Here is a 15,000-nt window from a genome sequence, read left to right on the forward strand (position 1 = left end):
TAATAATAATGATGATGATGATTGCAAGTTTTGGAGGGGATAAATCAATTATATCGACCTCAGTACTCATCTGGTACTGTTTTTATTGACCCCGAAAGATTGAAAGGCAAAGTTGACCTCAGTGGCATTTGAACTCAGAACGTAATGACAGATGAAATGCCGCAAAGCATTTTGCCCAGTGTGCTAACAATTCTGCCAGTTCGCCACCTTAATAATAATAATAATAACTCCCTTTCTACAATAGGCACAAGGCCTGAAATTTGGGGGGATGGGTAAATCGATTACATCGGCCCCAGTGTTTCGCTGGTACTTAATTTATCGACCCTGAAAGGATGAAATGCAAAGTTGACCCTGGCGGAATTTGAACTCAAAGCATAAAGACAGATGAAATTCCACTGAGCATTTTGCCTGGTGTGCTAATGATTCTACCAGCTCGTCACCTTGTGATCATGATCATGATCATGATCGTTTAACGCCCGCTTTCCATGCTGGCATGGGTTGGACGATCTGACTGAGGGCTGGTGAAACCGGATGGCAACACCAGGCTCCAATCTGATTTGATGATGATAATAATAATAATGATAATAATATAGTTTATAGCAAAAGTGATATGTTTAGTCTACTCAACATCTCCAATACCAACTCCAGCAGGATTTGAACTCAGGACGGAGACAAAATGCAATGCTGTTAAGAATGTACTTTGTCTGCATTCTACCATTTCTGTTACTTAATTAGTAAAAATATTAAGCTTTCATTTCTGTATTAAAAATAAAAAAGGGTTTATTCTACGTTGTTCAGTTTGAGTCCAACCTCTCTAATTTTCCTTACGCAGGCAAACCTCCCTGGATTTAAAAAAAAAACATTTTGTTTGTTTGTTTCAATGCTTTCTTTTGTTTGTTTTGGCTTTTGACCCGTTCATTTATTTTCTCTTGAAATTTCATGCATCATTAGATTCTACCTGTGCTGTTAGTGGCAGGTTTGGTGCTGGGTTTAGATCTGGGATGGTGGGTGGCGCCAAAACTGTGAACAGGAACTTCTGTGTAAGTGTTGGTGACAACCACTTATATATCATGTAGCTTGATTATAATTAAAACTGGAATGACAGCAAGAAGAAGAAATAGGAGCATAAGGAAGAGACTAAGAACCTTTTTGTTTGTCTTTGTTATGTGTTGTACAAGGTATGATTGTTAACCTCGTGAAAACAGTGTGGAGGTGAGGGCCTGCTGGAGAAGGTGAGAGTAAGTGAGAGCTGTGTATTATTATATGTGTGTGTGAGAGAGAGAGAGAGAGAGAGAGAGAGAGAGAGAGAGACTTTAAATGCATGTTCCTCTGCATGTTTTGTTATTTGTTGTTGGTGGTGTTGTCCAGAATTAGTAGAGCAATCATCACTGAGATGACCCGTCTTTTCTCAAATATGCATATACATCATGCTGCAAATACACACACACACACACACACACACACACACACACACACACACACACACGCCCTCTGCATACATGTGTATATATACATATATATATATATATATCTATATCTTTATATCTATATCTATATATCTATCTATCTATCTATATATATATATATATATATATATATATATATATATATATATATATATATATATATACACACACACACTTACAAGTAGTCTTCAAACACAAAAGGACATCCAAACATACCCACATATATAAACTCATACCTACACTCATGTGCATGTATATGTACATATGTATGTGTGTATCTATCTCTCTATATATGTATATGTATGTACTTACACACACACACACACTCACACATACACACACACCTTTGCGTGAAGTCTATATTAGTATCCTAACGAACAGTAATGACGGTAAGAAGCAGGCAGCTTTTATTTACCTCTTCAGTGTTTCATTCAACATTTTCTTTATTTCTTTACATCTGTTTGTTTCCCTGTCAACTATTAATAATAACAACAACAACAACAACAATAATTATGATGGTGGTATGAAGAGGAGGTAGTGGTGGTGATGGTGACGTCGACGATGATGATGGTTGTAATTATGTTCTAATCTCCCTTGCAAATGCTGTACATTTCTATTAGGTGGCGCTAGTACTGATCGTTGTGAATCAGTGTAGATCAATTAAGACACATGCTAATAGTCACCAGTTGGGTGCCTTTTCAGACAATCATCTTTAGAATGGTCTTAACTTGGAGCATTTCAGATAACAATGGACTGCATCTTGGACTTGCGTCATAAAGTCTGTACTCGTTTTTACTTACCCCTTGCTAGATTACTTACTTTCCTTATTTTCTTTCTCTGTTCTTTTTTTTTTCTTTTTTAAAACATTTCTTGTAATTGTTGTTGTTGTTGTTGTTGTTGTTGTTGCTAGTTTTGTTGCTGCTGTTGTTGTTGTTTTTATTATAAGAACAGTCGATGGCAGAACTGGGAGAGCATCGGCCAAGGTCTGAAACATTCTATGTTCAAATCCTTATTCCTCACGGTACTTAGTTGCGACCCTTTACGTTCTGTGCTCAAATCCTGCTGAGATCAACTTTGCTTGTCATCTTTTAAAATATAGGAACAGCCGAGTGCCTGGGTGTGAGGAGGAGAAGTCATTTAGTTGTCTCTACCACTTCCCCACCAAATTGGTGACCTTGTGAGGCCTAAGTGACAGTTCTTTTATTTTTTATTTGTCTATTTATTTACTTATTTATTTATATATTACGATTCTTATATGTGTACTTTTCTTTAACTTCTCCTTCATTAATTTCATATAATAATTAAATGTCTTGAGCTATTGAATTATTTCTTTTGTTTTTGTGGTTCCTTCTTCCTCATTATGTAGTACTAGGTAGTGATGCAGTAATGTGTGTATACACACACATACACACACACACACACACATATATACAAATGTATTCACATACACATGCATACTATATATACCCACATATATAAATATACACCAACGCATTTATTGTTGGTCGCATTGAGATCTATAGTTTGGATTATCAGTTTATAATGAATTTAGGATTAGGTGTGGGTGGATAGATGTTAGTGTTTGGTGGGTCGGTGGTGGAGGTTGTGTCTGGTCGTGACTGGTTGGTGGGTGTGATGTTATGATAGGTCAAATGTGATGTAACTGATGCTGAAATATAAACAAATCTGAGACGTTTATCCTCTTTTGAAAGTGTAGAGTGGTGGCAGCGGAGATGGCAATAATAATGGAGTAAGGGTTGGGGTGGGGGCTGAAGGGAAGCTATTTATTTAACCTTACCCTGACCATATTTCTAAAACAGTTCCCCACCCCGCACAGAAGGAACAAACAACGACTAAATATTGTGTCTGTGCGTATTTTAAAATTTGAGTAAATTTTGAAAAATAATCAAGAATTTGACGAGGTTTAGCAAAACTATTTATTTATTTGTGTGTGTATGTATATATGTGTGTGTGTATATGTGTGTATATACATATTTATTAAAATACATGTGTGTGTGTGTGTGTGTGTATTCTAAAATTAAAATATTATTAATCTCCACTATAGTGTTGAGTAATCTACTGACAGGCAACACTAAACAGATATCTATATATATCTATATATATATAAATATAGACATTAATGTAACTATAGCAAAGTATATCAATAATATATTTTACATAGTAGTGCAGACATTGTCTGGTACAGAACTTAGTACACTGAGTAGAATGGATAAATGGATATTCATTATATCAAAATCGGCAGCCGTGAACAGCCCAGCTAAGGGTGAAACCCAGAGTAGATTGGCAACATTGTTGTATATATATAAATATATATATATGTTTGTATGCATATATGTGTGTGTGTGTATATATATATATATATATATATATATATATATATATATATATATATATATATTACAATCTCAAATTGATGTTTAGGACATTGCATAGAATTATGAGGGAAACTTTAGATTAAATAGTAATCATTTTAAAATTTGGTTTTTAGCTCCTAGAGTCAGAAGCATCTTAGACAAGTTATTATGAACAAGGTTATAAAAGAGTAGGAAGCAAACTTTATTGCCTCCCAGTACAAGAAGTATATTGATCCTTTTGATATCAGGCCATTTAAAACTACCCCTGGATCTAAGATATTAAATGACCCATTTTCAAATGGTCAGGTTTATGTTAAAACCTTTTGCTATAATTTTATGTAAGACAGGATTTTAAATCCTGTTCCAAATACCAACTTAATAATGGAAATGTTTGTTTTTACAAAATCTCTCCAAATTCTGGATTGCATTCAAAATTAATGGAAGCTGATCAGACTGTATTTTAGAACAAATACAATATTGGAAGGGTTAAGTATGCATTTTTAAACAGAAATTTAGGAATGAAAAGAACTGAAAATTTTCACTACTTTCCCCTTGAAAAATCCTGGAAAGTTTCTCTTTTGAGTGCAGAACTGGGTAAGAATTTTTATGGAAGTCCAACAGTTCAACTGTTACCCATGCAGTAAATCTCTTGTCTCCAAACCACTAATGTGGTCCAAAGGAAAGGCAAGAAATGAAACGGCCCAGCACCTGTTTTATCTTAGGTGAACTCAGAACATAAAAAATTGGAAAAAATGCCACAAGACATTTCATTCAACATTTTATACCCTTTTGATACCAACCTGCCTGAGACTGTCCTTGGTTTTATGATAGAAATCTCTTTTCAATTTATATCAAAACTTTCCAGCAAAATTTCTGTTTCAAACACCACCTGAAGAACGACAAAGTTGTTTTACTAAATTCTTTGTTATTTTCAAAATTGATTGAAGCAAAAGCAGTGCTTTCCAATTCACCACCTTGTCCTAGTACTTTATTTTTCAGTCCTTGAAGGAAAAGCTAGTTAGCCTTGATGTGATTTGATCTCTTACTACTATAATCAGAATTGCTGTCATTGCTGTTTGTAGTTATTATAATTATAATAATAATAATAATAATAATAAAGGCAGTAAGCTGGCAGAATTGTTAGCATGTTGGACAAAATGCTTAGCAATATTTTGCTCGTCACTGCATTCTTAATTCAAATTCTGCCGAGGTCAACTTTGCTTTTCATCCTTTTGGGATTAATAAAGTAAGTACCAGTTGAACACTGGGTTGGTTGTAATCGACTCATCCCTACCTCCCCCAAGCTGCTCTTGTGGGAAAAAATTGAAATAATTATTATTATTCTGAGTAATAGACTTACTCCCTCTCCTAAAATTGCTGGCCTTGTGCCAAAATTTGAAACCATTATTATTGCTTTGAATAGGGCAGTGAGTTGGCAGCATTGTTTGTACACCTGACAAAATACTGAGTGGCATTTCATCTGTTTTCATGTTCTGAGTTCAAATTCTGATTACTTTGTCTTTCATCCTTTCAGGATCAATGAAATAAGTACCAGTCAAGTGCTGGGGTTGATGTAGTTGACTGGCCACCACCCTAGCCACCCCGTGAAAATTTCAGGCCTTGTGCCAAAATTTGAAATTATTCTTTTCTACTCTAGGCACAAGGCTCAAAATTTTGGGGGAGGGGGTCAACTGGTACTTAATTTATCGACCCCGAAAGGATGAAAGGCAAAGTCGACCTTGGCGGAATTTGAACTCAGAACGTAGAGACAGATGAAATACCACTAAGCATTTTGCCTGGCGTGCTAACGTTTCTACCAGCTTGCTACCTTAGAAATCATTATTATTGCTCTGAGTAAGGCAATGAGCTGGTTGAATCATTAACATGCTGGACAAATTGCTTAGTAGCACTTCGCCCGTCTTTACATTTTGAGTTCAAATTCCACCAACGTCAACACTATCTTTAATCATTTTTGGAGTTGATGAAATAAGTATCAGTGAAGTACTGGGGTTGATGCAGTCAGCTAGATCTCTCCCACCCCAAATATATCAGGCCTTGTGCCTATGGTAGAAAGGGTTATCATTACTGTGTTCAAATCCGAGTGGGAGATCAACTTCACCTTTCATTTATCCAGAATTGATTACAAAATGGCTAATAATTATTAAGTCAATTTTTCTTTCCTTCCAAAACATGTGGCCTTGTGTTCTAGATTAGCAAAATTAAGCACTGGACATATAAATAGTTATTCATTGTAGCTTATGTCTCGGGTATGTATTTTTTTGTTTTTGTAGCTCACAACCAAAGTTCCTGATACAGAAGGTAAACCAAATAAATTCTCTTACATACTTAATGAACTAGCCACATACTCTTATACACCTGATGATACAAAATTCGCTATACATCTAATGATCCTTGATGACTCTCATATAGTTGATGACTCATGCAGATTCTCATAGCTGATGACTCATGCAGACTTTCATAGCTGATGACTCGTACAAACTCTCATAACTGGTGACTTGTGCAGACTCTTGTATAGCTGATGACTTGTGCAGACTCTCATATAGCAGATGACTTATGCAGACTCTCATATAACAGATGGCTCGTGCAGACTCTCATCTAGCTAATGACTCATAACCTGCAGTCATAAGCTATATGATTGCAGGTTATGACCAATGACCTGCAGTCATATGGCTACTATCATATATACATGGTGGCCAATGCAAACTTTTATATACCTGATGACCTACGAAGACTTTAATACAGCTGGATGACCTGCTGGGTCAAGTGTAAATTGGTTGAGATTGATGTCTGCGTCTGCTCACAATTGTCTAAAGCAGGGGTTCTCAACCATATTTTGCCTTTGGACCCTTTTGATTACTATTTTATTCTGGTGGACCCCCAAAAGCATTCAATGTTTAAAAACTAGTTTTATAGATACTTCTTTCAAAATTCCTATTTTGTTTCTCACACATTCACTTGTGAAGGTTGAATTATGTAAAATGCTGGAGAAAGAAAGCAAGCTGTTCCTTGCAATACACACAAATACATATGTCTAAAGCAAAATTTTTTCAGAGGCCCTTAACTTATTATTGTTGATCCCTAATTTACTATTTTGCTACATGGACCCCCCAAAATCTTCTATGGACCCTTAGGAGCTGTATGGACCCCTGTTGAGAACCACTGGTCTAATGTCATTAGTGGAACCATGGCTCATGCTATCTAATCATACTTGCTTCTGACTGATAGTTGTATTATTTCTAGCAAGTCAAGCACCTGCATAGAGGCTTCCTTGCTAGCTTGTATGCCCGTGTGTGTGTGTGTGTGTGTGTGTGTGTGTGAGTGAGTGTGTGCAGCTGAAGCAGTTGTGTTGGTATGGAGTTGCAATATAAGCATCTGATTCTTGTCAGGTGAAAAGATAGCAAAAACTGTAAGAAAGACATCCTTGACATAGCTAGATAAAGAAAAACATAGGAAGAAGTGGGAGAAGCAGAGTAAGAGGAGAGAATTGTATAGGAGGGAGTAATGGAAGAGATACTATGATATGCAGCTATATGTTGGTAGTTGGTTAGGAGATTGAATAGAAGATCTAGATTTTTTGATGTGTTGAATAAACAAGGATACCTTCTCTTGTCCATGGTTTTCTTTAGGTGGTTCATCAGTTGGTTGTACACATCAGCAGATGAAAAAATAATTGTTGTAAACTGTGCTAATCTTAATCCCCACATTCTTAGGTGATTACATGATTGTTGAAGTCATCTATCATACATCAGGGAGATCCTCTTTGAAACGTTACAAAATAATATTTAACATTTATATAAAGATCTGAAATGAAGGGCAAACACAGAGTAACATTTAAGAAAGTTTGTCATCTTGTTGTTGTTGTTGACATCTATTCTATGATGATGATAAGTGGTGGTGGAGTGGAGACTGATAATACAACGATATTGTGACTTTAGTGTATGGTGTCAGCTCTAGAGTTATGTAAATTAAATTTGGTTGAAATGGGAGATGTTGATGACACCATACTTATTTTGAGAGAATGCAACATTCTTTACCCTCTGCACTACTGTGCAGCTTGGCGTTTGACAATTGTGTCAAATGCTCTTGTGGAATGTAATGAAATGTGGGTGTTTGCCATGTATGTATATGTGTGTATATATGTGTGTGTATATGTACACATTTGTATTGGTACTTGTGTAATTGTGGTTGTTTGTATTGTACGTTTGCAGGTGAATGTCTGTGTATTTACGAGTTTATATATGGATTATGTACCTGTATGAACAGGGTTGTGTGTATATTTTGCTGTTGTTTAACCCAAGTCAGCCTTGACCAAACCAACCTATGATCAAAGGTGTTCAAGGTATGACGGTCCCATCTTATTTGTCAGATATTATTTTATCTACAACTACATTATCTGATGTGCCCTTCCATTTTTTAAGATGGCAGGATGTGATTTGAGAGAGATCAGGTAACTATTTCTTTTGGGACATAATCATATAGATGCTCTGAGTTTAACTAATTCCCCATTTCTCTCTCTCTCTCTGTATATATATGTATATAACAATTTTTGCGGCCGAGGAGAGCTTTACACCATCTTCTATATCAATATTATACCTATGCTGATGTAATAACAGATTGGTTATAAAGCTTGAAACACGTGTACCGCGATATCCTTTGTGTTCTGTTTTTAATTTATGTTTGACATATATATATATACACACACACACATGTCCTTGCAGGATTTTGTAGAATTCTAGGAAACTCTCAACAGGTTGTGACCTACTGCAGGTTTCTGTGTAAACTTAGGATGCCATCAGCAGGTTATTATATTCTATAAGACTTTGAAGACCTTTAGAAGGCTGAGACCTATTGCAAGATTATGTCCAAATATAGGAGGTCCTCAAAAAGCAATGATTATTTACGGATTTTGTGAAAATCTAGAAAGCTCCCAGCAGCGTGTGATATATATTGTAGGGTTTTGTTAAACTTGGGAGTTTTCAGTAGGCTGTAGGAGTTTGTGCAATTCTAAGGGGTTTTCAGCAGACTGTGAAATACTGTAAGGTTTGCATAGCAATATTTATGTTTTGCGGTGGATGCTAACCAAAAATTTGGCAATGCTTGCATTGTCTTCACAATTAAAATGCATCAGGCCATCTGTAGTTTCTAGTTAGTTTGGGCAGTTATTTTCATTACAGCAAGGTGGGTGAACTGGGGTGAAGGGCCAAAATCTTAAAAAAGCGCTGAGTGTTTGGTTTGGATTTGGTGCAGTATAGCATTGTCAAGGATACATTAGTGGAATTGGTGCCATACGGTATTGCTAAGAGGACATTTATCTAGGGATTGAGAGTATAGTAGGGATTTTCTGAAGAGGGCATCCCTAGATCAAGTACAGTATAGCATTGCTGAGTGAGAGGACGTCTACATAGAATTGAATGTGTAGTAGAACATTTTTGAAGGTGGGGCATGTTGGAATTTAGTGCAATATAACATTAGTGAAAGGACATGTATAGATTCAGTGTGCAGTAAGGCACTGCTAAGGGGGCACCTATTGATTCAGTGTACAGTATGGCATTGCTAAGAGGACATCTAGAGATTCAATGCAGTATTGGTGAGGAGACATAACTAACTATGGCCTGAGTGTGTTTTAATGAAGGGACTTCTCTGAGTTCAGTGTTTTAGAGCAGTGTTTCGCGAAGTGTATTTCAAGGAAAACCTCAGGGTTCCATGAAAATGTTCTTGGGTTATGCAAAGTATCATTTAAAAAAATGTTTATAAGAATTGATAACATTTTCAAAATAATAAGTTATATATTTGTTAATATGAATGAATTTTTATCTTTAGAACAGTTTTTATTTCATTCAGTGTCTTATTGAGATTAAGAGGGTGGGGTTTTGGTATGGGTGCATAATTTTTGAAAATATGGTATTTCAGTTCCACAACAAAGTAAGTTTGAGAATTACTGTAGCGGAGTACTGCTTGAGGGACATGTATAGCGTTGGTGAACGGTCATCTATAACATTGGTGAGGGGAAATCTGGGGATTGAATGAACAGTAGAGTATTGCTGAGGGGTGGTGGGGTATCAAGAGATTGAATTACTCTGAGGAAATACGAACTGATCATGTAACTTATCTACAGCATTAACCTTACCTTTTGTGTTTGATCACCATTTTCTCCAGTTACCTGTAAGTGTTCTGATCCCTTCACTATATATATATACATGAGGAGATGCTAAAAAGATCCTAGCTTTAAGGGTATCATGAAAGACCTGGCTGGAGGCCCAACCTTCCAAGTTCTTTTACAGGGCTTAGAAAAACTGAAGAACTGCTGCAGTAAGTGTGTGAATCTGAGAGGGGAATATGTTGAATAAAATCATAATTTACTGATCCTCCAGTATTTTCTTTTACTCAAAGCCAGGAACTTTTCAACACCCCCTTGAATATAGTTGTGTCCACATGCATGCACACACGCACACACACACACATATATAAAGGGATTATATAAATGACAAGGAAACAATTAACTAACAACTGCTTCTGCTATATGATGCTATGCACTCATAGTTGAGTGTTTGTGCTTCAAAAATGAAGTGTGATTATATATATATGCATATAAAATCTAAAATTGCACTTCTACTAAAGATATTATTAAAGATAACAACCAAATTGTCCTTAAATCATACCTCACCTATTTAAATAAAGGAAAGATATGTATAATGCAAGCCTAGACATACCTTAAAAAAAAAGCCATGCTGGTCATGACTGAACTGCTTTAAAAAAATCGAGTTCTATCAAACTTTGACATCACCTTCTAATTCACAGTAATGTCTTGGTACTTGGTAGATTAATGAGATTTATAAGGAAACAGGGAAGAACCTCGAGAGTAAGAGTTTGCCTTATTGAATAACATCCTTCCTTGTAGCATCCTTTTTCTTGATACCATTGTGAATGTTATCAATAAGTCAACTATGATATTAAGTCAGCATTATTATTATATGACAGCTTCAAGAAGGGTTTCTTAAATTCTTCCTGTGCCATAATTCTCTGTACGGATGTATCTGTTGTTTCCTGTAATACCATATTCTCTCCCTCTAGTACGCACGCACGCACGCACGCACGCACGCACGCACGCACGTATGTATCAACATCATCATAATTTAATGTCTGTCTTCCATGCTGGCATGGGTTGGATGGTTTGACAGGAGCTGGAGAGCTGGAGAGATGCATCAGCCTCCATTGTCTGCTTTGGCATGGTTTTTATGGCCAGATACCCTTCCTAATGTTTGCCCCTTTACAGAGTGTACTGGGTAATTTTTATGTGGCACCAACATCAGTGGGGTTCCCAAGTAGTCTGCAAGATGAAGACCTCTCCACTGGGAGAGGGAGTGGAACCAAGGGAAGTGGCTGTGTGCTAGGTGAGAGGTTAGAATATAATTGAGAGATGGATATAGGTGACTTACTATAGAGGAGATACTTGGCTCCCCAGTAAGAAAAGAAAGAGAAAGGAGAGATGGTGCTAGAAACATAGAGAGATGGTAAGAGAGAGAGAGAGAGCTGCATTGTGCTCCATGTCAGCTTTGTAAAGTGGTTGGCATTAGGAAGAGCATCCAGCCATAGAAACTACACCAGAGTGTATTGGGGTTTTCTTTGTGTCACTGGCACTAGTGGGGTTGCCATGTAACTTGAAAGACAGGAAAGGATGAGAAGGAGAAATGGGACCAAAGGAGAAGGCCCTCTTGATAAAGTGGTAGTGGGGATGGCAGTATTTGAGAGGGCGGAGGGGTGATATTTATGGCAGGTACAAGCAGAGGCGTCTTGCTACTGAGGAGATATGTGGCTACCTATATAAGGGTGGAAGTGTCAAGGAAAACGGTAAGATAGTCATGGTGCAGTACCAGAGCAAAACCCTCAAGAAGCAAGAGATGATGTGGGAGGTGATCAGGTGGTGGGGAAGTTATAAGAGCATGCAAGGAGAGTATCAGATGGCTAGAGGTAGGGTGGGTGGGTAGAGGTGAATGTAGTGAGTGATGGACAGGGGTCGAGGTGTGGAGTGCAGGAAATCCTTGGCCTTTGAATTACTATGTAACTGCCACTAATTTAAAATAGACAACCGATTGTGGCCAATGCCAGTACTCCCTGATTGGCTCTTGGAAGTAAAAGAAGTGACTCAGGGTGACAAATGTCAATGAAGAATGAGGGATGCTGGAGTAATGTGAGAGAGTAAAGGACAGCAATAAAGATGGTGATGGAAGAGAAGGATAGCAACAGAAATAAGTAACGATAAGGTTGAGTGGTAAATCTCAATAAAGAATGGCATGTAGTTGGGAAGAGAGTATAGCTAGCAATAAGGAAGGATGATGGTACAAGGTATTGAACATGGATAGATCCAATGCCATCCCTCAGTACAAAGGTATTGTGATGGAAGAGAGGCAGTGCTTCAGAGGGTGATAGCAAGAATATAAATCTGTACATTGATATGCATCTCATCATCATCATCATCCTTTAATGTCTGTTAACACCGTTCATGCTGTAGATGCCTATCATGGTCTCTCTTCCATTACACCCTCCTCTATCACCTTTTGTTTCTATTACTCTGTTTCTCCCATCATACTCATAACCTCTCTTATTCAACTTTCTCACCGTGGTTTTCTTTTTCATCAGTTTTATCCATACTGTTGGCCACACTTACTGTAAATGAACAGAATCAAGGTAGAATATGAAAAATACACAAGACAGCAAAACCTCTTGTGTTGGTGACATGATAAACTTCACCTAGTGTCAGGGTTGTGGAGCCGGCATACAAAATCTTCATCTCTAACCCCTCAGTCTCCTATTTTTAATTAGACTAATCAAATATAATACACATAGTCAATGTAGATCATCCAGCTACTTTTTTTAGCACCCTAACCTATTAGAATTATCATTTGATGGTTGTAGCTATGCCAGTGTGACCTTATATCATTTATTACACTCTTTAGTATTTAAACTAACTGTATCTGGCCTGAAATTTCTACCTGCTTTATGTTCAAACTGACCGTATCTAACCTTTCATGTCTACCCTTTAATGTCATTCTAAACATAAACAATCACATCATGTGAATCTTGAAGCTATGAGATAATGCACGATTAATTCAAAATGACGAATAAATAAACATTACATGTGACAGGGTAATCTGAATGCGAAAGGGTTAAAGAAGTCGCATGCAATTAATTATAAAACAAAAACCTACGAAATTTTAAAAAAGTAAATGTTTTGTTAAAAAGATATAAAAGAAACTGTAGAAATGCTATAAAAGAAAATCAACATCTTTTGTTTTTCTAATACAGTTCTATATTTGAGAGATGAGGAATTATTTACATTATTTACATTTGACAGATATTTGTCCTCATCTTGTTTGTTGTTAACACAACGTTTTGGCTGATATACCCTCCAGCCTTCATCAGGTGTCTTGGGGAAAATTTTGAACCTGGGTTCTCATTCCTAAGGTATTTTTCGATGTTGTTGTTGTCATTATTATTATTATTATTATTATCATTATTATTATTATTATTATTATTATTATTCGGGTCACTGCCTGGAATCGAATTCAAAATCTTGGGGTTAATAGCCCATGCTCTTAACCACTATGCCATATGTCCATGGGCTTTTGTTTGTCTGTTCAAAAATCAAAGTATAACCAAAGTTAAAACTAAAAGATTGAGCACCTAATGCAGGGATTGGCAGGCCTCTTTTAGATGTTTTCGATCTAGTTTGGATTCTTTGCCATCGAATTTGAATTCTTTGCCATCAAATTTGAATTCTTTGCAATCAAATTTGATGGCAAAGAACCCAAACTAGATCGGAAACATTGGTATGTCACTGATCCTTTCATGGAACCATTTTAATGATTTATTGACTTACATCATGTAAATTTCATCGTCATCATCATAAGTCTGTTTTCCATACTGGCATCGGTTGGACAGTTAGACAAGAGACTGCACCAAGCTTCATTGTCTGTTTTGGCAGGGTTTTACAGCTGGATGCCCTTCCTAACATCAGCCGATTTATAAAGTGAACAAATTTTCTAAATTTCGAAAGTAAAACTAAGAAGTATATTTAATAAAATATTTATTGATTTAAAAACTGTAATTCTATTCTTTTGTGTCATTATTGCTTTTTAATAAGAGGTATTTAAAAAAATTTAATGAAAATACTTAACAAATTTTATAAAGAACAATAAACATTCAGTTATATTATATTGATATTAGAATATTTAATGTGAAATGTGTGTTTAGTAGATACTAGTTACTTCATCGATATTTGGCTGGAAATTAGTGAGTTTTAGCTTTCACCCTTCCAGATTCAGTCTACTAATAAATCAGCCCACCCAATGCCTAAAATTGTTTGAGGTGTTTAGCAATTCCTTGGATAGCCATTCACACCCTCAGAAGGCAGTATTGACCACTTTGCTGATCCATAACATAGAGTAACTTATATCAAATGACCATTTTAAAACAAATAACCTTGATTAGATATACACAACCTTTCCTTTTTGAGATTAAAGAATTTTTTGAATAAAAAGTTGAATGTAATTTGAATGATTGCATTAAATCAGTTGTCAGCAAACTTTTTTTCACAGCGGGCCAGATAACTGAGAGAATGACGATCGTGGGCCACATAACCATTTTGTTCAATTCAATACAGTGAATACACAAAAAATAAAGGCAACCAACATATTTATTTACCAAAAAGTTATCAAAGAAGGAGACATTAAGAATAAGATAGTTTTATCACACCTGGTGCACACAGATCCGAATCTCACAAACTAAGCAGCAAAAAAGGTTGGTGAGATTTGTGAAACTGGTGTTTAGCTATCGTCAATATTTGATTTGTAATTGCTGCATCCAACCAGGAGAATTGCTTTCAGATATTCTTCAGTCAACCTCATTTGATGGGCTGACTTCACATTCTTCATTTTTTGAAAATGTTTGCTATCAGACATAAAATGTTCCAAACACTGATGCCATACCAGAGGCAAATGCAAGTACTTACACAAAAGCTACAGAGTGGTGGCGGGTCAGATCTGGCCCACGGGCTGTAGTTTGGTGACTCCTGCATTAAATGAAATAAATGTTATATTGCAAAGGATTGAAAAGTTTTTCCATTACAAAACTTATTAAGG

The 15,000-nt window shown here is 36.3% G+C and overlaps 1 protein-coding gene across 14 annotated transcripts in view; it reads left to right on the forward strand.

The window, feature by feature from the left end:
- LOC106884491 (chloride channel protein 2) overlaps positions 1 to 15,000 on the forward strand; it is a 153,886-nt gene that overhangs the window by 35,346 nt on the left and 103,540 nt on the right. For 4 of the 14 annotated variants that reach the window (XM_089361227.1, XM_052972229.2, XM_089361226.1 and 1 more), the window contains exon 1: positions 2,094 to 2,244. The exons of 9 other annotated variants lie outside the window; for them this stretch is intronic. In XM_089361227.1, coding sequence (XP_089217353.1) covers positions 2,215 to 2,244 — 30 coding nt within the window. In that variant the 5' untranslated portion in view covers positions 2,094 to 2,214. Of the gene's footprint in view, positions 1 to 2,072; positions 2,245 to 15,000 lie in introns of those variants that run through there. One more of the 14 variants, XM_089361230.1, reaches the window with a different exon arrangement.

Source organism: Octopus bimaculoides, chromosome 12 (assembly GCF_046866305.1).
Source record: "Octopus bimaculoides isolate indiv1 chromosome 12, ASM4686630v1, whole genome shotgun sequence".
Classification (NCBI taxonomy): domain Eukaryota; kingdom Metazoa; phylum Mollusca; class Cephalopoda; order Octopoda; family Octopodidae; genus Octopus; species Octopus bimaculoides.